Source organism: Typopeltis vanoorti, chromosome 4 (genome assembly GCF_054136105.1).
Source record: "Typopeltis vanoorti isolate ZY-2024b chromosome 4, IOZ_Tvanoo_1.0, whole genome shotgun sequence".
Taxonomy (NCBI): Eukaryota; Metazoa; Arthropoda; class Arachnida; order Uropygi; family Thelyphonidae; genus Typopeltis; species Typopeltis vanoorti.
Window position 1 is genome coordinate 15640852 of NC_143552.1, and position 27775 is coordinate 15668626.

The following is a 27775-nucleotide window of genomic DNA, read 5'->3' on the forward strand; positions in this document are numbered from 1 at the left end:
CCCACCTGTGTGGATGGGTTTCCCATAAACTGAGAAAGAAAGAAAGACATTGGGACTTGATTAGGATATCTTGAAAAAGCAGGCTATTATTATTTTCTTTATTTATAGTGGACTAGATTTTGAGGTGGTGTGCTTAAGGGTCAAAGCTGTATAACTGAGAGGAGACCTCCACATAGCCTTTAAAGGAATGCAGAGAACTAACCAGTGCTTCTGACCTAATGTCCAATCCTCATCTTCTCGTAGCACACCCTGTTAGGTATCTACCTGGATACTGAACGAACAATGATGGGCTGGAAATTTGGGATTAAGTCAACCAAATTGTATTCTTATTGGCCGCAATATTATTAAACCACAATACAAAAGGATGGTACAACGTGACAAAATTTCGTGCCAGCTCAGGCATCGGCAGGTAACAAGGGCGAACAAAAAGTCAGCTACTGGAACAAATCCTAAAACACACCCCAACCCAACATCACCAGAGTTCACGATCGACATAATCAACATAAGAAGCCTGAATGACAAGGAAATGGAGCTAGCTGAGTGTCTCAAGTAAAGTGATGTGGGCAAATATCAGAATGGGGAACTGGACAATCAGACTTATTTATGCCTATGGACCCACAGAAGGTTCTACTAAGGCAGAAGTGGGGGAATATTTTGAGGCTTTAGAGAAAGCAACTGACACAATGAAAAATGAAAAGTTGGTCCTTGTTGAGGATCTAAATAGCTGAGTGGGAAATGATTGTCAGACATACAAAAATATTTGGGGAAAATTTGGAGAAAAGAGCAAACCTAATAATAATTGTAATTACCTGTTGGATTGCTACTCGGGACATTGACTGGTTTGAATCTCAAAGGAACCAAACCTTTGAGATTCAGTGGCAAGCCCTGAAGAAAACACTGATTGATTCTGCCAGAGAGGCATGTGGTGAGGTTGTTTGCAAGGATAGAAAAATCAGAACTCCATGGTGGACACAGGAAGTTAAAGAGGCAGTGAAGGAAAAGAAGAAAGCATATCAAAGGTTCCTGGCAAATAAGTCAGCTTTTGCTCTTAGAGAATACAGAGACAAATGTAAGAAAGCTAAACACTAACTGGCTATATAGAAGTCATGGGAGGACTTTGGCAAGAACATAGAAAATAAATATCAAGAAGGTAGCAAGATATTCTGGAGGTTGTTGAAGAAGCGCAGAAATGGAGGAAAGAGTGCTGTAAAAGGAATTAGAGACAATAAGGGTGGCATGAAAACTGGAGAAAAAGATACCTTGAAGTATGGAGTAATTACTTTGAAAAATTGCTAATGAAACAAGTTGTGATAGCACAGTAGTAAAAAACACTCAACAAGGATGTAGTCAGGAATACATACCTGTACTTGAAGTAGAAAAAGCCATCAAAGGCCTGAAATGTGGAAATGTCTTATTCAACCAGAAATGATCAAGTATGAAGGTGTAAAAGTTACAGTGGCTGCACTGCATAGTTCAGAAGGCCTGGACAGAGGAACGAATTCTGGATGATTGGAGGAGCTTTCATAGTATCCATATATAAAAAGAGAAATAAACTGAATATGAGAATTACAAAGGTATTTCTCTACTGAGTGTTCCTGGTAAGATTTACATAAGTATACTTGAGAAATGGTTGAGAAGGATCGTGGAAGAAAAGCTTGGTGAATAACAAGTCGATTCAGGCCAAAAAGAGGCTGTCAGGATCAGATTTTCACTTTACGACAAATAGTTGAGAAATCATGGGAATATAACAAGACAAGGATGTACGTTATCCCCCTCTGTTATTCATTATATATAGATCACATTATGAAGGAGAGTGTATTAAACCTGATATCAAAATTGGAGATGTTAATCTCAGCTCTTTGTTTTATTCAGAAGATGTTATACTTCTAAATAAATCCAGTACAAGTCTGCAAGATTCCCTGACTAAATTGAAAACTGTTGTAATAGATATGGTATGAAGGTGGGCAATAACAAGACAAAGACAATGAAAATAGGTAGAAGTATTGAAAATATCAACTGCATTTTGAATGGAGAACCTGTAGAACAAGTATAACATTTCAGCTACTTAGGTATGATTTTTAATCAAGATGGTAAATTAAATATGGAAATAGACAACAGAATCAACAAAGCTGGTATGGTAGGAAGTCAATGGAATAAGAGAGAAATTAGTCAAAACACTAAATTAGCTCTATACAAGACGGTGTTCATACCAATTTTAACTTATGGATCTGAGAGCTGGGTCAGAAGCAAAACACTTGACCAAAGCCTGGAAACTGCAGATATAAGTGTCCAGAAAGATTAGGGGCATCAATAACAATATCATATTAAAAAATAGAATATGAGGAAAGAACTTGACATTGTCAGCATCCCAGAATGTGTTAGCAGAGCTAATCTCAGGTGGTATGGTCACTAAAACAGAATGGGAGAGGAAAGATTAGCAAAACAAGTGTTCTCTGCCAGGTTGGTAGGAAAAAGACCCAGAGGAAGAAAGCTATAGGTGGATTGATATGGTAAAAAGTGCCTTAGAAGATAGAAATAAATATAAATTTTTCTCCAAATCATATTTGAAGGAAAATTGTAGATAGAAAATTAGTAATAATGTACATTTTTCATGTAGCCATATCATATCCTGTACGCCCCTTGACTGTACAGTACATGTCAGGAATTTGATGATGATGACTGTTGAGGTGGAGGAAAGAGTGTAATGGAGCTCAGACATGTAGCCAAATAGCGAACACATCATCAATGTATCTTGCCCAAATAGAAAGTTTGAGAATATCAGTATCAAGGACATGTTTTTTTTTTTAAATGTTCCATAAAGAAATTGGCTGGTGGGGAAGAATCCATAGTTGTACTATCTGCTGCTATGTGTGTAATGAAGTAGAGCACTTATCTAGAGAATGTGAAAAAAAAAAAAAAAAAAAAAAAAATTCCATAATTTATAAAAAATAATTTAGATCACATAAACTTTATAATGACTTATCAGCTGAAGGCCATGACCTCATATGAAAGGGGTGGCAGTGTTCATCTTCAGCCAGAATTCCAACCTGATTTGTTCATGCCATGAATGGCCATCTCATAATTCATTGGTAGACTAATGACAGTGGCATTACTCATTTATATACAAACTGGTTTCTCTGAACACTCGGATGAGTAAAAGTATACACACTTATGAATTCCTGATTACAGAGTTTAAGAAATTAGTATTCTGAATGGATTTCATAAAATTCTGATGGATGTTTTTTGTTAAACCAAACCAGAATCTGTGTTCATGCATCTAGATGAGTAAGACAATATAAGTTTTCTAGAATTTGATGCAGTTGTAGATAATGATAGTTCATTTAAAAATTAAAAGTCATGTGTTTATTATAATACTAAAATGCTTTATTTAGCTTCCAACACCTAGCATTCCTGTCATAACGCCATCACCAGGAACAGCAAGTTATGTTCCAGTAACTTCAAGTTCTTCTCTTCCAACGGCTGTTGGTGGCTCAGCTACTCTACCAGGTAAATTTGCATAAAATATAACATAATGGTTATATTTTTCTGTATGTTGTAAGTCTTGTTCTAATAAATTCCTACAAATTAGAGAATTGGATTTGGAAGCTTTGAAAATTGATAGACTTAATAGCACTGAAAATTTTGTATGCAATGCATGACTCAAAAGGAAGTAACTACCACTGTAATAATAGTGGATTGCTATTAAGTATACAAATATTCTACTTCGAGAAAAGATATTTTATGTAAGAAAATAATTATTATTTTAATAAGTAAGTAGAGACAGATCTAAGGTTGTGCATCCTGGTATAAATCCTGCTTAACTTCCAAATGACTTCTTTCAAAGTTGTCATTACCTATAAATTCCTCTTTTTTTTTTAAGTCGTGTATATTTTTTAATCTTAATTTTAGAAACTGTGGACCTGCATAGATAAGTAAATATATATATATATATATATATTAAATTTATTTTTAACCAAGTTCAGAAATCCTGCTCTAGAGACCAAACATGGAACTTTTTCAAGCAATTTCAGGCCTCTTATAAGCTGGTCGGTGGTCTTACACCAGCTAATGAAATCCATCTCCACCTAAAGACATTCGCAAACATCCATGTCCATAGTGGGATTCAAATCTGCAGCCTGTTGAAAGTTTATTTTTCACTTGGTTAGAGCGTAATAAATTTAGTTTAATCCTTTATCCAAGTGTGAGCAAACAAAGTTTACACCTGAAAGTATCTTCAGGACTGGGGTAAGGTGGTACAACACCAGGTCACTCCTTACAAAGGTGGAGGAAGCTACCAACACTCCTATCTCAGTATCTCCCATAATGCAAAACACATCTCCTTGTGGATATGTCTAATGTTATGCATTAAGGGAAGGGCCACAACCCAGACTAGTTTCGACCTTTATTGAGGTCTCTTCAGTGGGAGCCGGGCCCAAGTTGAGATACCAGGCAGAAGCATTATCAGGTCAGCTCTACCTATAGGAGTTGCCAAATGGTGTGCCACCCTTTTTTAATAAATTACTCTGGATTTAGAGAAAGATGTTGAAAGTTTATTTTTCATTATGCATTACGGGAGATACTGAGATAGGGGTGTTGGTAGCTTGCTCCACCTTTGCAAGGAGTGTCCTGGTGTTGTACCACCTTACCCCAGTTCTGAAGATACTTTCAGGTGCAAACTTTGTTTGCTCACACTTGGATAAAGGATTAAACTAAATTTATTATACTGCAGCCTGTTGGTTCAAGAGTAGATATGCTAACCACTTGGCCACCATGGTTGGTGAAGGATAGAAAAAATAACTCCATGTTGGACTCAGGAAGTTAAAGAGGTCATGCAAAAAGAAAAGTAAAGTGTATAAAAAGTTCCTAACAGACAAGTGTACATGTGTGAGATCATAGAGAAAAATGTATAAAAGCAAAGCAGGGCTAAAAATAGTTAAACAAGTCTTGAGAAGCTTTAGTAAGAATATAGAAGATAAATGTCAGGAAGGCTATTAAAAAAAGTTTCGAAATGAAGGGAAAAATACTGTAAAGGGAATTGGAGACAATAAACATGACATAGCTGAAGATAACTAGATGTTTGGAATGATTACACACACACACACACACACACACACACACACAGATATATATAAATCACTGACCATAAACAAGAGCCCAAGGCCTGTAGTAAATAAATACAGCATATGTGCTGAATTGCTTTCAAAATTCTTATTTATCCTGAAGGTCAGAATCAGATTTTTCACTTCAAGATAAGACAGTTGAAAAATCATAAATATAACCGAAATCTATATTTAAGTTTGATTTGGAAAAGGCATGTAAAAAGCATCAAGGAAAAAGATATTCAAGACACTTGTAAATGGGATATTATATTAAGCTATACATAGTCTATATTTAAATTGTAATTCACTAGTTAAGTTGAAGAAGCTACAGCTATGTTTACTGTAAAATCTTGTAAGATGTGAGTGCACTCTGTTATTCATCGTTTGTATAAATGATGTTATGAGGAAAGTGACATTAAACCTAATATTAAAATTAGTATGCAGAAAATTCATTGAAAACAGTTAACAGAAAAATCAATCCAATGAAAGGCAGTTCTTCAAAAAACAATCCTTCAAATGGCAATTCACTGTAAAATGAATTGTAAGCAATTTCATCTAAACCAGGAACAAATTGATCCCTGTACTAAAGTGTGATGTAACTAAAAAATAATCACATCATCATCATCATCAAATTCCTGCCATGTACCCTCAAGGGGTATACAGGATATGATAGTACTACATGAAAAAAATTACATCATTACTAACTTCCTATCTACAATTTTCCTCCAAATCAGTCTGTTACTTGTCAAGACTCCAACATTATCAGATCTTACATTTCTATCATCTAAGGCACTTTTTACCGTATCAATCCACTTATATCTTGGTCTTCTAAAAAAAAAAAACTAAAAAATAAAAGTCAGCAATTTACAGTGTAACTAACTTCATCATATCATTACTTTATAGTCAAAGAAAACTTTGACGTTATAAACAGGTACTGCAACTCTAAGAATGGTGGATTGAAATAAGAAAGATAAGGGTGATTCTCTCTCAATTAAACAAACATACTGTAAAAATATTAGCTACCATTATATCAGATCTTCACTTTACGACAAATAGTCGAGAAAGCATGGGAATATAACAAAGATCTGTATTTAAGTTTTGTCGATCTGAAAAAGGCATATGACAAGGTGCCAAGAGAGAAGCTATTCAATACGCTTCAGTTATATGGTGTCAATGGGGCATTATATCAAGCAATACTTAGTCTTTATTTGAGTTGTAAGTCAGCAGTTAGAATTGAAGGAAGTACAGGAAGATGGTTTAATATTAAATCTGGTGTGAGACAAGGATGTACATTATCCCCTCTGTTATTCATTATCTATATGGATCACATTATGAAGGAAAGTGGTATTAAACATGATATCAAAATTGGAGATGTTAATGTCAGCTCTTTGCTTTATGCGGATGATGTTATACTTCTAAATAAATCTGCTACAAGTCTGCAAGATTCTCTGACTAAATTGAATAGCTGTTGTAATAGATATGGTATGAAGGTCAGCAATGGGAAGACAAAGACAATGAAAATAGGCAGAATCATTGAAGATGTCAACTGTGTTGTGAATGAAAAACCTGTGGAACAAGTGAAACATTTCAGCTATTTAGGCACGATTTTTACTGAAGATGGTAAATTAAATATAGAGATAGACAAAAGAATCAGCAAAGCTGGTATGGTGGGAAGTCAATTGAATAAATTCATATGGAATAAGAGAGAAATCAGTCGGAACACTAAATTAGCTGTGTACAAGACAGTGTTCAAACCAGTTTTAACTTATGGATCTGAGAGCTGGGTCAGAAGTAAAACACTTGACCAAAGACTAGAGACCACAGATATGAGAGTCCTGAGAAAGATTATAGGCATGAACAGATGGCATCAATGGCAATATCATATTAAAAACGAGGCTATTAGGAAAGAACTTGACATTGTCAGCATCCAGGAATGCGTTAGCAGAGCTAATCTTAGGTGGTATGGTCACTTAAACAGAATGGGCGAGGAAAGATTAGCAAAATGACCCAGAGGAATACCAAGATATAGATGGATTGATATGGTACAAAATTCTTTAGACGATAGAAATATAAGATCTGATAATGTTGGAGTCTTGACAAGTAACAGACTGATTTGGAGGAAAATTGTAGATAGGAAATTAATAATGATGTAATTTTTTTCATGTAGTACTATCATATCCTGTACACCCCTTGAGGGTACATGGCAGGAATTTGATGATGATGATGATGATATAAAGTATATCATTGCAGATCTTTATGGTGATTTTTTATAAGATTATAAAAAGTATACATGCCTAATATTAAAATTTTAAAAAAATACTACTACTAGTGAAAATCAATATAGGCAAAAAAAAAAAAAAAAAAAAAAAAAAAAAAAAATGCTATGTGGAATGAAATATGCTTACCAAAAATGACTTCAGTTTTTAGTGGAATAATTGTGATACTGGTATTTTCTATATACACACACACAAATAAATATTTTGATCTGTGATACCATAATCAAATTACTGACATATGCCCTCAGGAGCATACAGGATATTATGATAGTACTACTACATGATTACTAACTTCCTATCGATAATTTTCCAATATTATATATTTCTGTCTTCTAAGGCACTTTTTACTGTATCAATCCACTGAGATTATCTTTCTTTAGGTCTTTTTTCCTGCCATACTGGCAAAAATGTGGATCCTCAGAAGAATTCTTAGAGTCCCATGGACTACCAAAAAAACTAATTTAGAAATATTAGAGATGATTGGAGAAGATAGGAATCTGTCATTCTGTTTAAGTGATATGAGATTAGCTCTGCTAATACATTCCAGAATGCTGACAATATCAAGTTTGTTCCTTAATGTCATAATTTTTAATATGATACTGCCGTTGATGCCATCTGTTTTGTCCCCTGATCTTTCTCAGGACTCTCGTATCTGTGGTCTCCAATCTTTGATCAAGAGTTTTATTTCTAATCCAGTTCACAGATCCATAAGTTTGAACACTGTCTTGTATATAGCTAGTTTAGTGTTTTGGTTAATTTCTCTCTTATTCCATATAAATTTATTCAGTTGACTTCCTACAATACCAGCTTTGCCAATTCTGCTTTCTATTTCCAAATTTAAAATGCCATCTTCACTAAAAATTGTACCTAAATAGCTGAAATGTTTTACTTGTTCTATAGGTTCCCCATTCAGGATGCAGTTGATGTTCTCAATATCAGCCTGTTTTCATTGTCTGTCTTTTTAATGCTGGTTTTTATACCATATTTATTACAGCAGCTATTCGATTTAGTCAGGGAATCTTGCAGGCTTGTACTGGATTTATTTAGAAGTATAACATCTTCTGCATAAAGCAAAGAGCTGAGATTAACATCTCCAATTTTTATATCTGGTTTAAACCACTTAACTTCATAATGTGATCCATATATACAAGGTGGGGGGTCTGGAAAGTTCCATGATAAACACCTAGAACAAAAATTATATTAAAGCAACTGATATAACTAATAACTATCCAACTAATAGTTATACCAAATGAAGCTATGGGAGTTAAAGGGTTTTAAGATATGTTCTTTCTTGTGGTTATATCAGTTGCTTTAATAATTTTTGTTCTAGTTGTTTAAGAAAACCAGACCCCCCCTGTGGGGGATGCATACAGTGAGGATAATGTACACCAGTCATCTCACACTTGATTTAACATCAAACCATCCTCCTGTACTTTAACTCTAACTGATGGTATACATCTCAAATAATGTCCCATTTACACCATATAACTGAAGCATTTTGAACCACTTTCCACTTGGCAACTTGTCATAGAGTTTCATGCCGAAGAACTATCAGCGAGTCCAAGTGTAAGTCATCACTTATGCTTGGACTCGCCAATAGTTCTTCGGCATGAAACTCTTAGATTTCGATCTCCGAGTTTCGTATCCGGCTTTAAAATGAGGGATTTATTATCCCCTTAACTTAAATATGGATCATTGTTATATTTTCATGGTTTCTCAGCTATTTGTCTAAAAGTGAAATTCTGATCCTGACATCTTCTTTAGCCTGAACCTGAATTGTTCTTCTCCAACCTTATCTGCATTTTTCTTGGTTGTTTCTCAGATATACTTGCATAAATCTTACCAGCAACACTCATCAGCGAAATCCCTCTGTAATTCTTGCATTGTTTTACTTCCCTTTTTGTAGATAGGTACTATGAGTCCTCTACTCCAGTCATCGGGAATTCAACTCTCTGAATTCAGCTGTGATGTATGTTACTTTTTTTTTTTTTTTCAAGTAATGTCTCATAGGGATTAATTGCAAGCAGCAATCCTGGAGAAACTAATCTTTAATTCAGCTGAATGAAAGAATGAAATATGTTAGCTACTGTCCTGCCTGATTTTAAAAGGATAACGTCACTGGTAGTTTTGTTTCTTTTATTGTGCATAAATATTAGGATATTGGAATTTTAATCCCAATATCCTAATATTTATGCACAATATTGATGTTCATGAGTTAACTGTAAAAAAGTTGCAACCAGAAATCTTTTTTTTTAACAAGAGATAAACATGAATTTCATTTTAGAAGCATTGAAAAAAATAGTTAAATTGTGCCTACCTCAAATATATAACATCAGATCAAATGTAGAAATAAATTTATTTATTACTAGAAATAACTGCAAACTGTTTTTCAAATTGCTGAAATATTTTGTTTTTCCTGGGAAGAATGGGGAAATTGTTTTGGCACAACCTTCAGTGCTTGTCTTTAAAAATAAAAAATTTCCATAAAGAAGGGAGCAATGTAGACAAGCAAGATTTTATATCCAAAAGAATTTCCGATAAACTGAGTTTGTAACATGCTCATAGTATCAAATAATTAATTTTAATTTTATTTCTACAGTATAAGTTTGTTTCTTTCCTGTAAGGAAAGGGGAAAAAAGTGTCTTTACTACCCAACTGGCTTGACATATATACTTGTCAAAGTTGCCGTGGATATAAAGTACACATTAAAATTGTAATATTAATGTTACATTGAAATATGGATATGAAGTTAATGAACAGTGATATATTTAAACTATATTCATGTGTGTATGGGGTTAATACAGCAAAAATCATACATTGTTTGTTTTTTTTATTTTATTTTTTTAACACAAAATGAAAAGACCCTATTGAAAGTTCTTGCATATATTCATAACATTTATTAATTTATCTTGTGATATTTATTATTAGTTATATTGGTAAAATTTACGTTTATAAGTATAAAATGTATAATTTAGATTGCACTATGTATGTTGCAATATATAATATTCATGCTGTATATTGCAATACACATTATTAACAGAATTATGTAGAACTATACTTCATTTATTAATCATTGCATTACTTATATTGCCAGTTTTTTTTATTTATTTATATTAGCTTTTAAAATGTACAAAGAGAACTTTTTTTTTTTAAATAGATGAGAATATATAATTGTTTGTTAGATTTAAGGATATCTTCTTTAAGGTAAGCAGCTTTTAAATTTTCCAAAGTGTAATGGGGTGCTTCCCAGTTTTCCCCTTCCGCCAAACAGTGCATTCCTTTCTATGAGACATGACACAAACTAATGCGTTCTTTGTGACATTACCAGTTGCTTTCAATAACTGCATGGAATACAAACACAAAATATTCAGGATGGTACTATAGAATAACATGAAAGAAAGAATGAAATTAGACCTGTATTTATAGCAATGAGGACAGGCATACTGTCTTTCCCACAGTTAAAAAATTAGCATTCTTATTACATAAATATGGACAATACAAAATTCCTAAAAATAACAGGTGTAATAGCTTCAGCACAACATGGTATAAAGACAGCCTCGATTCAAAGTTTCTTATACAGAAACTTTGAATCGGGAAAACTTTGCCAAAACAACTAAATGAGGTGAAATTTTTCAGATATTTCTAGGTCTCTATCATATCTGAAGTCTGCATACTCTGTCCTCATAATCTACATTTCATATTGCCAATATCATTTTGTAACTCTTCTTTGCACCACCTTTTCTGCAGCTTCTTCATCTCCTAGGAAACCAAGAGACCAGATCTGTGTATAATAATCCAGGAGTGGTCAAATCAAAGCTTTGTAAAGAGACAAATTGACTTCCTTATCCTTACATGTTAGTTTTAGTTTCATCACTACAATTATTCTTTGGGTTGTGTTTTCTTGTAGTCTTTGTTATGTGGCCCCTATCTATCAATCTCCCAGTATCTCTGGCTTGAGCAGTACTTTTTCTTCTAGAAAACCCAAAAGTGGAATATGCTATTGATGAGCTCATCACACAAAGTGCATAACTTTTCATTGATTGACATCGAAGCCCTTTCATGTGAGGCGCCTGTTTGTGGCAGAGGGAACCTCCCAGTAATTTCCTGACCAGGATCATTCAACTGGTGGGCTTGCTTGCAAGGACCAGTGATGTTGCAATAAGTCTCCTCTCCCCATAGTCAGGTCATGAGGCTGGCTGTGGTGTTGGCATGGCATCCAGTATAGCCTTAGCTTTGCACTCCTGAGCATAATTATTGCTTGCACATCCATGTGTGGCTCCTTTGTGAGGGGATCTCTATCTCTGAATCAAACTCCCATTGAGAATGAGTAATGTCATCCTCAAGTTTATTAGAGACCCCTAAACATACCCTAACAATGTCCAGGAACAATTGAAACATCAACTGAAAACAGTATAAAGAATGATACATCAAAGAAAGAAAGAGATGTTCTTACTTCCTTTGATTGGCGAAGTTGCCAGGATCTCCAAAATCAGTGAAGAAAGTTTGTTCAGGAGACATTCATAGAAACAACTAAGCAGACACAGTCAGATCCTCAGCTTTGTGCAACATTCATCAGAAAGAATACAAATCACTGTAACTCCCCACCACCACCACCACCACACACACACACACACACACACACACACACACACACACAAACTTTGAACTCTTCTCAAGGAGTAATATCAGAGTGGAACCTCGTTGATGTACCAGAAGAAAAGATCTGCTCTGAAATGAAAGCCCAAGTAGTTAGAGCCATAAGAGGTAGTATTCCTGGTTCCCAAAACGAATATTCTTACTTTCAATGCACCTAAACCACCATCTGTGAAAGTGAAATATCTAAACTGCACATTTAGGCTTGACATATGAAACTCTTTGTGCTGCTTTAAATGTCAAAGGTATGGTCATTCTCAAACTGCTTGTCATGGCTCTGGCATCTCTTCCTGATGTGGCAGTAAAGATCACAAGAGCAAAGACTATAAGAGGAAAACAGCAAAATGCTCTAATTATGAGGAAGATCACCCATTGTACTCTCAACCATACCAAAGGGGGGAAGGATGAAAAGGAGATTCTAGAAATAAAAACTGAGCAGAACATCCCATACAGAAGACAAAAAAAACAGTAGTAGTATACCAAAAAAAAGTTGCAATATCTGAGAGCATGCCAAAAATGGACTCATTACATGAGAACCCACTAATTAAAAAAAAAAAAAAAACATAATGGAATGTGCATCACAGAGGATCAAAGACATGCCTCTAGACCCATTAATAGATGCATGGATATCTCCATTCCCCCACAGAAAGATAAAACAAGTGCCCAAGAAGGAGTCTAATTTGATGACATTTTTGATATTTTTCCTAATGAAGAAATGATGGACACTGGCTAACCACAATTCTTCAAAAAGAAAAATCCAAGGCTAATGAAAACCAAATGTCTCAACATAGGGAGCTAGATGATACCACCAAAATGAAATTATGAAAATATTTCTACAATGGAATTGACTAAATTCCATCAAAACATTGATGACATCGGCACTCTCTTGCCCATGGACAAGAGACTTATTGGTGTCAAGGCTATTGAGTATTTTTCTGATGTCCTTTTGATGAAAGATCAGAGGAGGCATGCTGTGGATAGTTTATGGAATAATGAGAAAAGATTTTCCTTTATCATCTAAACAAGAGTTTGAGGAAAAGACTGATGCCAAAACATCTGCCTTATCTTTAGAGGATGTTATTGTTCCATCAGGAAACTTGCATGCCTTGTATTATTTTTAAAACACTGTTGTCAGCTGTAACAGTATAGCAGACTTGTTGAAACTAAACAGTTTACTGTCATTTGCTGTAGAAAATTTCATTCACAAGAGCATTGTTGCTGTGTGACTTTGACAGGGAATTTTTAATACTTTGTAAATGAGTTAACTATAATGGTATTAACTGGAGCTAGTTGACTATATCACTATCCAGTAGTTAAATTTGGCTTTTCCTGTAAACAAGAAGTATATAAAAATATACTTCTTAATATACTTCACACATTCATAGTTGAATTGAATACAGTATATGCCTGACTGCAAACGAAATAGAGAGAGATTTAAGATATGTAGGAAGAGGAAACATTAAAAAAATGGGAACAGATAGAATAATATAAGGGAGAGTTGGAAATAATTTCCTTTAACAAAAAAGGAATGAGTGGCTGTATTTTGTGGATTCCTTATATGTTCAAGTTCCTATTGACAAGTTTATATATCTTTCACTGTTACGATTTTGGGTTTTTTGAGTGAAGATTAAATGAAAAGCTATTCTTTGTTTGTGCAGAACTGACAGTTTTCAAGTAAAAATGCTGGAACATTACATGTATATTGTTTTCTATTCTGGATATTCTGAGTTTTATGAAGAACATTTGATATTTTGGTACTTGTTTTAAATAACTGAATATGCTGGGGAAGTGAGGCCTGTGTGATTGATTACGTGCGAGAAAATTTGTTGCTGGTGGTTTCCCTTAGTGAACTTAAGCATTGATGATAATTTTGTGTTCTGATTTTTTAGAGAAATTTGCCACATTTTTTGTGAATGCCTGAGTCTCTGACTAAGATATGTTAACTTCTGGTTTTGTAGATATCTTGTATTTAATGTCAGAAGACCCAGTGCTTTAAGGTTTTGAATGTGTGTGTGTGTGTGTGTGTGTGTGTGTGTGTGTGTGTGTGTGTGTGTGTGTGTGTGTGTGTGTGTGTGTGTGAATGAGCAGAAGGGTCATGTAATTTGATAAATTGATTTTATATATTGTGTTTATATATACAGGGTGGTTCAAAATTCCACGTACAAACTTTGAGGGGAGGTAGAGAACATCAAAATCAACCATATTCACATAGGAAAGCATGACCGGAAATGCCACTGGAAGGTACTAAGAGGAACACAAAGATACAGAAATAACATAGGGCAGTAGTGTAAAAAGCTTTATTAGGCGTAACTGAACAGTTCAATAGTAGTTGGATACATAATATGGTAAACAAGGTGCATGCTTGCCATCTCAGCTTTCGTAAAACGATGCATGTTCTTCGTACAATCGAAAGCTTGAATGAGGAAGCCCCAATTGCTCACCTGAAGCGCTGGTGAACATCGCCACCTATCACTTTCAGGTGGCGTTTCTGGTCATGCTTTCCTATGTGAATATGGTTGATTTTGATGTTCTCTACCTCCCCTCAAAGCTTGTACGTGGAATTTTGAACCACCCTGTATATATATATATATATATGTGTGTGTGTGTGGGTGTGTGCTTTGTCAATAAAATATATAAAATGAAAATTTAGTTTTCATGTATGTGACATAGTGAAACATCAAATATATATGCCTGGGGAAATAGCCTGTAAAAAAAAAGTGTAAGGGGAATATACATAAGACTAGGGGGGAAATATATGTGTATATAAAGAACTTAGAGAAAATTGACAACTTACCATTATTTTTACTAGAAAATTTTAAATCACTCATATAGCACCTGTAGACACACACACACACATATATAAAATAGTACTTTTATAATTTTCATGCATCATCAATTACAGTCACTTAAAACATTATTTCTCTCTGTCTGAAGTAATGTTTTTGTAATAATTGCAGTGATAGCACTATACATCAGCAGCAAATGCAATAGAAAACTTCCAACAGACACTTATAAATGTTTTTGTATTAATTGCAGTGACAGCACTGTCTACAGCTGCAGCAAAGGCAAGAGAAAACTTCCAACAGACGCTGATAACTGTTGAATCACCAGTGTTTCAGACACCAGTGAATTCTCAAACAACAGGGCAAGAACAAGCAACAGTTCTAGCCCACACCGCTGCTACTACTATTGGTACTTTGGCATCAATGGGAGGTTCAGCTGTTCAAGTCCAACATATAGCACAACCTCAGCAAGTGGTCCAGACTCCTCAGCCACAGAAAAAGTCACTTCAGCTTTCGGTATGCAAAATTGTATATATGTTTTTCTTCTCTATTTGAAAAGAAGTATATTGTAGTTACTTTCCTCACTCCAGTGAACACTATATAACAAATTTACTCTATTTTTGTACATAATGAGAAGTTGTGTTCAAAGCCTTATTAGCATTGGTGCTACATTAAAGTCACCTTTATGAACAACGTAAAATTCAGAAACATCAATATAGTAAACTGCATTTACTAACAGATATTACCAAAATCCACTTTCCAAAGTTGTTCTCACATTGAATACAAATGCAGTTATTTTTAACTTAATTTGGCCAGACAAACATCCATATTGGAGTTGATATTTCACCTCACATCTGTCAACTTTGTCAGTGACAGATGTGAAGTGAAAAATCACTGCCTTAAATAGGAAAGTAACACTTGATATTTAAAATAATTAGCTGCTGGAACCGGTTCAGTAACATTCAGTGGTGATTGTATATGGCCATATATCTATGTTTTAATTTATTTCTGTGGGTGATGCTTTATTGCTGTCATCCAACAATCCAAGTTTCATGTTTTCATGTAAACGCACAACTTTGATCATTGAAAGGAAGAAAACTAGAAATTTTGATTATAGCTTGGTGTTTGTGTAATATTTTGTCATATGTTTTCAATCAATTGCACTGAAACATAAAGTGAAACATCACTGAAAAGACTATATGGTACTAACATTATGCCACTGTTTGAAAGTATTAAATAATTTTCATTGGCCATATAAATTCAGACCTTGCTTACATTAATGACATTGGAAACACTTCGCAGGTTCAGTTCTATTCACTGACTAGGAGACATTTTCGAGGCCTTCCTTTTTGGAAGCCAGTTCTTGAGTTAGTCTTTGGCACTGTTAAGCAAAGTTTTTTTTCCCTTCAGAGAAACTCGGGTATGTAACTATGTGTTAAGACCTAAATTCTGCGAAGAACTCCTGTTCGAGTCTTAATAATAATAATAATTAGGTGGGGTGCACATTATGGGCCTCATTTGTAAACTAGGATCTTGAAGGGTTAATGTTTTCCATATTTTGGGAAGTTTTATGCATCCCTATTTATTCAGATTATGCTGATTTTTGAGGTAGCTGAAAATTCTAAAAACAGTCTTGCTATTCTAAACTTGCTATGATGGAGCTTTTTTTTTTTTTTTTTTTTTTTTTTTTTTTTTTTTTTCCTCTATTCTATGAGCAGTATCTAAATCACAGTCTGCAAGATCTGATCGACCATAGATATAATTGTAGATGTATTTTTTATGTTCTTCTATGTGGATGGTGGCTGATCTTGTCTGTTCATATTAAGCCAACTTGCAGAAATAGGCAACTATATACACCAAGAACTAAAAGAGGAGAGAGTTGGTCCTTACTGGAACTGATAAGGGTAGCTAGTTTCGGGTGGAGCTTGAGAGCTATTCACAGGTTTCATTTTTTTAAATTCGGGCTGTTTTTTTAAGATGCGCCTTAGACATCAGACATAGTGGATGCTGATAGCATTACTAAAATCCTCTGAAGAAAAGGTTGTATTTTCAGGAAAGAATTGATTATTATTATTTTTTATTTTTGTGGTTCTGTAGTAACTGTAGCTATTAGATAGGAAGGTGTAGTGTATATTGCTGAGTTCCGCTCTCAGAGAGGCCTCATTAGAACAAAGATTATAGCCTCTATTTGTTAGTTTTAATGATACCATATTATTTTTGAGGGGGGGGGGTAATGGAAAAGTTTGTGAATGTGTGTCTGGTTTGTAACCTTGCAACTGAGGAAAGTCAACCATGTACAGCAATAGTCCAAAGAATGATCCTTGGAGCATGCCACTTCTTCTTTTCAACAATTTTCTATCCACTGCTTGGATGAAGGCCTCCTCCAGTTCTTTCCACCTTTCTCTGTTTATGGCAATGGTTGACCAATTTTTCCCAACAAAATTTAACAATTCATCACTCCACCTTCTTTTAGGACGTCCTCGGCCTTGTTTCCCTTCTTTAGGAATCCAGTTTGTTAGTATGGTGTTCCATCGCTCATCTTCTCTTCTGGATAGATGTCCAGCAATTTCCATTTTAGTCGCTTGTGGTGAAAAATGATGTCAATGATGCAAGTCTTGGTTCTTATATTTTAATGTGTGCCTAGCATCAACCTCTCCATTTTTCTTTGAGTTTTTGTTAATTTATTTACCAGCGCTTTTGTTAGCGACCAAGTTTCACAACCATATGAGATGACTGGTATACACTGGTCTTCCTTTTTAAACAGAATGGGACATCATTGTTTTAAAAAATGCTTTTCAGTTTTCTGAATGCGCTCCATGCAAGTTGAACTCTCCTATTTATTTCCTTTTGGAGTCCACAGTTTAGATCAATGAGATGATTTAAGTATGGATATGAAGAGACTCTTCCCAAGAAATTGTTTTCTATTATTATGTTTTTTGGTGTTACAAAATGAGTAAACATCGTCTTCATGCGTATCAAGGATTTAGGCCTAGCATGGCCTGTTCCAGCCTTAGAAAAACGAAAATCCATACAAAATATTTGTGCTCAATTAGCTTTTTCTTTAATGTTTATGTAATATGGAATATTATTATAATATTATAAAATTTAGAGTGAACTGTTAAATCATGTAACCGCCAAATTATTGTATGTAATAACAAAGAACAAAGAAAGTTAAGTATAAATTAAATTGTAAGAAAGGATTGTTAAAACAAAGATATATACCAGACGGATTAAGATGCGACCTATCGCAAAGGTCAAGTAGGTGGAGGCCGTCTTAACGCAGCGACCTGAAAGAGTGTTGGGTGAAGACCCATGAAACACCCAAGGGAATAAAATCGTAACAGGACCCAAGGTCGATGGAGAGATATAAAAGGGGGAGCCAGTGCAAATAGGGGCACACAGGAGTCTTGGTATTCATCATCGGAAGGTGATTTGTTGTCATCATCGGTTTTTCGTAAGCCATAGTAGAGGTCAATCGTCTTCTGGGAGATGGCCACATAGAAGCAAAGGTCATATTGATGTTTGAGGATGTCATACCGATTCAAGATCAGTGACCTACATTCCAGCCAACAGACATCCGAAGTGCAAGATAACTCATTTGAGTTTTCTGACGTTCTCAGAAGTGACCTCGGCGATCTCGGAAAAGGGTGCTCGTATGTGTAACCAAGATCGGAATGTAATGGAAGATAGTGATTTCAAGAATCTATTAGTGTGGACCAGACAACTATATACAAAGTAAGGTCTAATATATTGTATTTTACTAGAGGCAGAAATTGTGATAGAGATTACTCTAAAGTTTTTAAGTTAATATTGTTTGAGGATTGAAGGCATTTTTCTAATCATTGAATTAACTTGTTTAGTTGTAGAGACAGGATAGAATTAATGTAATTTGAAAATTTAATATGCTTAATATTGTTTATTAGCTAAGCCTATCTATTGTTTAGCATGTGTAAGTTTGCTCTGTGTAATTTAGTACCTTAGACACGTTCTTTAAGAGAGAATTGTTAACTTAAGAGGATTACTTATGTTTCCAAGCATATTTTGCTGTAGAAGTATAGAGCCTAAATCAACTTGCATACTTAGTGTTAACTTTCATTGTACATTCATTTAGCATGAATAAATTGTTTTGCTTGTCAAATAATTTGCCTCCTGATTCCTGCATACTAATGTATTGCTCATAAAAATTGAATCTGTGTGACCTAGAGAGTTAAGCAGCCACAACTGAAACGTAGTAATTTTGCATTGCTGGATTTAGTAATAAGTACAAGAGGGGAAAATTCCGTGCCTTGCTGAGTGTTTTTCTTTGGAAGGATATTCAACTCCTATCTACAAATCCTAATGGCGCAGTCGATATAAACAAATGAATTTTCAGAATTCAATATAGAAAGACGCCAGTAGTTCAGTCAAAGAAATTGGCTCCTCTAGAGGCAATTTCTTAGTTCTAAAGTTTCATGCACATGAAGAAGCATAATTGCAGCCTTGAGACAAGGGGGGAAATAAAAGTTGATTGAGAGGATTATAAATAAGAGACTAAATCAGGCAATGTATTAAGAGCTCAGAGCTATGACTATAATAAGTAAAGTATAATAAGAAAGTTAAAGTTAGGACAAGTAATGAGAAATGTTGAGTATACATTTAGAATAAAGAATTTTGAAGATATATTTTGAATAATTAAATATAATAAGAAATTTTACAATAGGTCTTCTATCATTATATTAAGGTCTTCTGGAGTGTGCAAAAATTATGATATCATCTGCATGTCTTAGGTGTGTTAAGTTTCTTTATTAATTTTTACACCAAGGTTTGTCCAGTTTATATTATTAAATATTTCTTGAAGGACTTCTGTAAAAATTTTGGGCGATAGTTTCCTTGTCTGACACCTTTTTTCAATTGATATTTTATTGCTACTCGTGTGAAGTTGGATTGTTGCTGTTGCAATGAGGTATATTGCCTGGAGGAGGTCCATCCATAATTCTCCATGAACTCCCTGATTCTGGAGTGCTTTGATTATTGCATTAGTTTTGATGGAATCAAATGCTTTTTTATAATCAATGAAGGCTAACCAGAGAGGCAATTGGTTTTCTTCTGCTTTTTCTATTATTTGTTTTACTGCATGAATATGATCAATTGTGTTAAAGCCTTTACGGAATCCTGCTTATCCTACTGGTTGATTTGAGTCTAGAAGAATGTTAACCTGTTTGTTATCACCTTAAATCTAGTAACCAACAGATTTAAGGTGATAAGAATATAAAAACTTTAATTTATATTCTAATCCCATGTTCTCCAATTTATGCACTAGCCAGCCTTTCAGGTATCCTATCAAGTGCATTAGGCTTGTTACATTGCTGGTATGGTATAGCCCTGATGTTCCACTCCAGAGCACAGGCATTATTTACCAGTGAGCATACATCTATTGTGGGTGGGGAGGTTCGCTGAACCAACTTCCTCCTGAGAATGAATAAATTTTCACCTCTTGTTTTATCAGAAGCCCTCAACCATGTTCAGACCTCACTGAAACATCAATAAAAAATCAAAATAAGAAACAAAAGACAGAAGCTACAACAAATATAACATGACTTTAAATTTTTCAGGAAATGACAACATATACTAAAATATTAATTAAAAAACTTTAATCGGTACCTTCCTGTATTTCAGTCATTGCCATCTTCTGGGAACATAAAACTATGATATCTGCACGCAGGCACTAACAAGAGCAAATGAGACTGAAAAAGGCAACTGAAGTTGGTCCTAGAGTCTTAAAGGTGCCCACTAGTGAACTAAATTGGGTTGTTTTAGCTGTTGGGCTGATGTTCTTTGGATGCAAGCTTCTCAAATTTGTTGAGGTTTGGGAAGTTTTTTTTAGAGCTGAAGGTGATTCCAGGAATAATCTTTTATACTTATATTTGCTGTGGTGTAGTAACGTGGCTTTCTTCCAGCATATTCTGTGGTGGGTATCTGGTGCATGGTCAGCAAGTCCTGAGTGGCTGTATTGATAAAACTGAAACTTGCTGACCATGCACTAGATACCCACCACAGAATATGCTGGAAGAAAGCCACGTTACTACACTGCAGAATAAATATAAGTATAAAAGATTTTTCCTGGAATCAGCCTGAGCTCTAAAAAAAACTTCCCAAATTTGGGAAGCTTGCATCTGAAGAACATCAGCCCAACAGCCAAGACAACCCAATTTAGCCCACTAGTGACACCTTTAGGACTCTAGGACCAACTTCAGTTGCCTTCGTCAGCCTCATTTGCTCTTGTTAGTGCCTGCATGCACATATCATAGTTTTATGTTTCCAGAAGATGGCAATGTAACATTGCCGAAATATAGGGAGGTATTGATTAAAGTTTTTTAATTAATATTTTAGTATACGTTGTTATTTCCTGAAAAATTGAAAGTCTTGTGTAACCAACGTATAAGCTTATACTACTTCTCTTAATCCAACATTCAACAGGGGAACATCCATTTGGAAAGGTTGGCAGGATCTCCAAAATCTATAAAGATGCTCTGTTCAGGAGACATCCTTATTGAAACAGCGACACTGATATTCTAAAAAATTACTTTGTGCAACATCTATCACGGGAATGTCAATTATGGTTACCCCCCACAAAACTTTATAAACTTTTCTAGAGGTGTAACATCAGAGTAGGAGCTCTTTAATGCTCCTCAAGAGGATCTTTCCTCTGAGCTGAAGGACCAAGAAGTGATAACCATAAGAAGAATCCAGATGTGTAGAGATGGGCACCTTGTTCTGCCTGGGAACATCATCTTCAACACCTCTGAAAGCAGGTTATCTGAGTTACTCAGTAAGGCTCTATATCCTGAACTCTTGGTACTGCTTTAAATGTCAGAAATATGATCAACCTCAAAAATATTGATCTCTTCATTTCAAAACTTATTCTTTGGTGTAGATTTGATAAACTTGTTGATTTGAATATTCATAAAACTCATTTAAGAAATATTTCTCATTAAAAAAAAAGAAAGAAAGAAAGAAAAAATGAATTTGTCATTTGTTACTATTAGTAAAACCGAAAATCTTCAGATGACATTGTTACACCTGATATCTTAAGAATGTAGAATTCTCAGCTATCATGGTATAACATGAAGAATAAATAAATTAAAAACCCTGCAAAAAAAAAATAATAATAATAATAGATGAATTATTTAAAAGAAAAGGAAATATTCTTGCATCCAATAAAATATAAAGGTGTTTGGTTGAACTAACTAACAAAAAGAAAGAATATATTAATGTTGTAATATGATATAAAAGAGAAAATTTAACTAAATAAGACAGAAATGGATTATTCATAAAAGATGGTATGTGAGAGGCTAGAGATTAAAATATTAAAGTAAATTCATAGAGAAAATTTGAAAGGGGATTAAGTTAGAGGCTAGCACAAGAAAAACAACAGAAAATCGCTTAGGGCCGATTCTCGGATTGAGACATCGTTTGGCTCGCCGACCAAAGGACATTTGGCAGAAAAACGCCACCCTAATTGGTCGGTGAAGTAAAATCAAGAAGGGGGCAGAGAAAAGAAGTTAAAAAAAGTGCCGTTAGGAGAGCAGGTATAAAAGGGTTGGAAACCCACCCACGGGGCTTTTTGGTTTTTATTTTGGTTCTGTTCCCGAGGAGTTCTCTACAAGCTCCGTGGCATAGGTTTCACGTGGTTTTCCTGAGTGGAGATTGGGGTTATATCTCCGTCGTCACAACATGGAAACAAAAGTGAGCGCGATTTCGATTCCGGATTTCCTATGTAAGAAGCGAAGAATGCCATAGAGTCAAAGAAAAGGAAACATATTCTTTGTGTTTCAACTTCAGTGACAACCACGAGAAAGGGAAAGCTGTAAAGATATCGATATCCACGTCGCGAGTTGTACAGCCATTATATAGATGATTCAAAGTGTGTCCTAAGTTACGAGAGGTTAAGACCGCGTAAGCAAAGTTCAGTTCCAAAAGGAACGTAGGAGAAACAGATTATCGGAGAGGTTATACCAAGCTAGTTCAATCAGAAAAAGATAAAGGCCCATATGAAAAACTCAAGAAAGAAAGGTACTGTAAAATATATCTAATGTTAACTAAAATTTGTCTGTAATAGGTATCGTTATTCTAATACGGAACTGTTGAAGTGACCAAGGAAAATTTATACTAGGACTTTAGTATCTGACAGAATATATTAAAAATAAGCTAGCTAGTGTTAATGTTATATGAATAATTAAGTGTCCTGAGAATTTTGCATGTCTATTGTAATGTATAGGAAAGTTAAAATGTCATAGTTGTGTGTTAGTGCAGTAAAAGGTTTAGTTAATCTACTTAAGTTTGAATAGTTAAATAGTGTGAATTAATCTTATATGTCCATGTCATATGAAGTTATGTGTTGAATGTGTATGGCGTCATGATCGTAATACCCATTATAGGATCATAGCCTAATTACTTGTATTAAGTTAATGTTAGTTTGTAAGTATTTAGTTTAGCATTGAATTGAGTAATAACAAACATTGAATTGTACCATGTTAAAGTTTTTAATAAACCTTTGTTCAAGGTTTATTAAAAACTTTAATAAACTTTGTATTTTAATAAATAAATCTTGAACAAAGTTGTCTGAAATAAATTTCAGACAACTTTGTTCAAGAAAAGTTGTCTGAAATTGCTGTCCCATGCACCACTTGAAAAATTACGAACCTAATCACGCAGGAAATTAATGTGTTAAGAAACGAGATAAAGTGTCACGACTGCAACATAGTTACACTTTCAGACATATTTGAGTTCTTTCTCCTTGTTTTTGTATATGATATCTCAAACTAAATATCCCAAAAGGCACAGTATAAATACAAATATTAGGGGTACTAAAGGGGAGAAATAACTTAAGTATTAGTAAAAATTTTTGGTGATATCTCGAGCATAGATAATAGTAGAACATAGATAAGAGGAAAATACTAGATAGAATATAAATCACAAATTGGAACAAAACAACATTTCTCATATTGTGTTAACTTTAATCTTTAACTTTCTTGGGATAAGTCATTTATTACCTCTGGACTAGTATTAACCCTAGAATTACAAATTCTTCTGACCATATAATAGTCTTTTATCTTGAGATGGTATCACATTGAACTTCCTAAGAATTTGTGACTCGAAGAATTGAGAAATTATCGATGATACATGTGCAGTTGTAGTATACCATAAACTCTTAAGATAATAAAAACATGACAGGTATTTTACATAAATGAATACCTGTTAATGCCAAATAACATTAGCTATATCCACTCGTAAGTGTTCATTTTATAATACAGACCTGAATATATAACAATATATACATAATCTTCATCTTCCCCATAATGTGTGATTCCTGCACAACCAAGTGATCTCAGAACTGAATGTTGTGATAGATTCATGAATCTTATCTACACAGTTTGTTTCTGTGGGTTAAAAAAAAAAAAAAAAAAAAAAACTTTCAAATGAGATTAACTAACTCACCTTCATTTGAAAAGTCATAAAGAAATTAGGTAGAATTAAAATTTAGAGCTTTCTAAACAGAGGGTATCTTTGCTTACCAATATGCAGGATGGTTCAAAATTCCACGTACAAACTTTGAGGGGAGGTAGAGAACATCAAAATCAACCATATTCACATAGGAAAGCATGACCGGAAGGTACTGACAGGGACACAAAGATACAGAAATAACACAAGGCAGTAAGTAGTGTAAAAAAACTTTATTAGGCGTAACTGAACAGTTCAATAGTAGTTGGATACATAATATGGTAAACAAGGTACATGTCTGCCATCTCAACACTTGTAAAACGACACATGTTCTTCATACGACATCGAAAGCTTGAATGAGGAAGCCCCAATTGCTCACCTGGAGTGCTGGCGAACAGTGCTACCTATCACTTTCAGGTGACATTTCTGGTCATGCTTTCTTATGTGAATATGGCTGATTTTGATGTTCTCTGCCTCCCCTCAAAGTTTGTACATGGAATTTTGAACTACCCTGCATATATAAACTAAATAACATTATTTATGATATCCCTTATCCTCTCAACTACAAAAGACTCAGCAGAACTTTGTATTTTCATGTTATCAAAGGATTCTTTTATTCTGTATTTATTGCATATGTACTCTTCGTATCTGATGCTGTTACCTAACAGAACTGGATATGTCATTATCACTAGATATATCAGTCTCTGGATTCATATTTAATTAGAATTTATTCATTGGTGCTGTTTATTAATAGTAAGATTAGTATTATATATAATATAGCTAATTTTGCATAAGAGAAATATCATTCATCATAAATATTACTTTTCCATTGCTTTCAGTATCGGTGGTTTCTAAATGTTCTAATCTTGGATTAACAGCTGTAGAAAGTTTTTTTCACTTGGTTATAAAGTAAATTATACTTGCCAAGAAATTATATTCTTGGTTAATCCTTTATCTAAGTGAAGCAAACAAAGTTCACAAATGAGTTATCTTCCTGACTAGGCTGTGAATTTTTTATACTTCACATCATATCCAGTTGTGGTAGTCACCCTCCCATAATGCATAGTATTATGCACTTCCACAAGGCAGTGTGCTTTGCATTATGGGATACTATGGCAGTTGATATGAAATCATCAGCCTCTCTATATAAGTAGTCTAGTTTGTGGAAATACTTCACACACAGACTTTGTTTGCTTGCACTTGGATAGGGGATTAAACAAGAATATAATTTCTTTGCAAGTATAATTTAGAATTAACAGTATTTTGACCACTTTCCAGGTGGCAAGATTCATAGAAATGTTTCTCTCTTCTCTTTCTCTACCTATATAACTAAAAAAATTATTAATATGACATATGAGGAGCAGTTCATTTGTAATTCATAATGGTTATATTCTCACCATTCTTTCTTGTCTGCAGACATATCTCTCATTGTGTGATGGATTGAATATATAGAACATTTAAAATGTCAGTACTCCCTAAACCATCCTCCCATCTTCTGCTTTTCTATGAAAAGCAGAATGCTGGAGAATGCCATTCCATTGTAATATGGGATGTCACTTAATACGATTATTCTGGGTTGTACCTCCATGTACATTAGGGAGGAACTCACTTCATCATATATATCATGTGTCTATATTTGGTAAGTTTTTCAATATGCAACCCATCCCAGTTTCAGTTTTTTCCTGCAGAAATTAAAATTAGTATATGTGAACTGTCACAATGGTATAGGAAATCTCAAAGGCAATATTATCTTATTTCAAGTCATAATAAAGTTTTATTTGCTTTTAAAAATTTGCATTACATGCATAGTTGATTTCTGCACTTTGTGAAGTATATATGAATGCTTACTAATTCTAATTTTAATCTTATGGTGATTATATCATCTACATGATCTGCAGAAAATGAAAGAATATGGAGGCAATCATTAAAATCAGTATATGCTATCTCACGACTGCATATACTGATTCAATTCACCATATACCTAACTTCATTGTTTCATTTTTTGATTTCTAACTGGTTTACACTGACGATGATTCACAAAATGTGAATCGAAATATTTGCAATTAATCTATCAACATATGTGTCCAGAGATAACAGGATGACATAATTCATTCTTCTCCCACAGCAACTTCTTTCATGCACACAAACACAAAACACCACAACTGTAATTTATTGGTAATTTATTTGTTTCTGATGAATGCATTTCTTTTCGGGTCTATTCTTTCCTCCTTAAATGTTCTGGTCATTTACATATGGTTCATGCCATTAATGTAGGTTCTCATATAATTCCTTACACCTTTTAGTAATTAAAGGTATTTTATTTTCACTCCCTTCCACAAAAAGGCTATAAACTTGTAGTGCATTAGTAATATAAAGGTTTTTTGGAATCCCGAAATCTTACTCCAGAGACCAAACATGGAAAAACCCTGCATCTAGAGACCAAAAATCAGGCTTATAATAAATACAACATCAGTCTCACAACAAGTAATAAAACTCATCTCCTGCCTAAAGACAGTCACAAACATTCATCATGGTGGTATATATCATAGAAGTTGTTTTCGCTGAATAACGTTAATATAATGGGGTATATAATTAATTTCCTTTGCTTTCTTCTCATCTAACTCTGAAGCACGACTGCATCAATTCCATCCCCTGCCATCTATCAGGAAAGCATCACAGAGAGAAATAGAAAGAATTATCTAAACTTCATAGCAGTCAGATATGTAATTCTTCAGTCACAGATGTTGTTTGAACATTTCTTAAGTGAAAAGTTATGCAGTTTTTGATTATGTAATATGTAGCCAGTTTTCATTTCAAATGATGTTTCTTTTCCAGAAAGAACAAATGCAAGAAGCCCAAGAAATGTTTGAAAATTCAAACAGGGTTACAAGACCAGAAAAGGCACTTATATTGGGATTTATGGCTGGTTCTCGAGGTATGTTATTGTTATTTTTTAACATCACTATTTGAGAGTGATCAGTTGTTTGCTAATTTCTTCTTCATTCGATTACCTCTTAGGGATTCTACTATCCAACACAGAATGCAAAATTGCATATTTTACATGAATAAAATTTTGTTGGTTAAAAAAATCTGGCCTGTTTTTTCTTCTTTGTTTCAGTAACATTACAAATTTCATGTATTACCAATCCAATACGTATTCAGTTATTTTAATTTCTTTTCCGGTGCTCCTTGTGGTGATGGAGCCAGTCTTGAACTTTGCTGATATTGAGTTTTTTTTTTAAGCAACAAATACACAATTTTATATTCTGGCAATAGCAATCAAGAAAAAGGAGTAGTTATAATATTCAACACTAAATATGACAACAATCTTCCTGAATATGATAATATTAAGTTTAGTGATGTGAGCAGGTATGAAAATGGGAAATATATAAGTTTCCCATTCTGAATGAGACTCATTTGTGCTTGTGGTCCCACAGAAGGTTCTCCTAAGGAGAAGTGGAGGAATTTTTCAAGGAATTAGAGA

The 27775-nt window shown here is 34.2% G+C and overlaps 1 protein-coding gene across 3 annotated transcripts in view; it reads left to right on the top strand.

The window, feature by feature from the left end:
- Nelf-A (Negative elongation factor A) overlaps positions 1–27775 on the top strand; it is a 165316-nt gene that overhangs the window by 125173 nt on the left and 12368 nt on the right. For all 3 annotated transcript variants that reach the window (XM_090391011.1, XM_090391013.1, XM_090391014.1), the window contains exons 8-10: positions 3393–3507; positions 15065–15327; positions 27127–27226. In XM_090391011.1, the coding sequence (XP_090247137.1) occupies positions 3393–3507; positions 15065–15327; positions 27127–27226 (478 nt within the window). The remainder of the gene's footprint in view (positions 1–3392; positions 3508–15064; positions 15328–27126; positions 27227–27775) is intronic.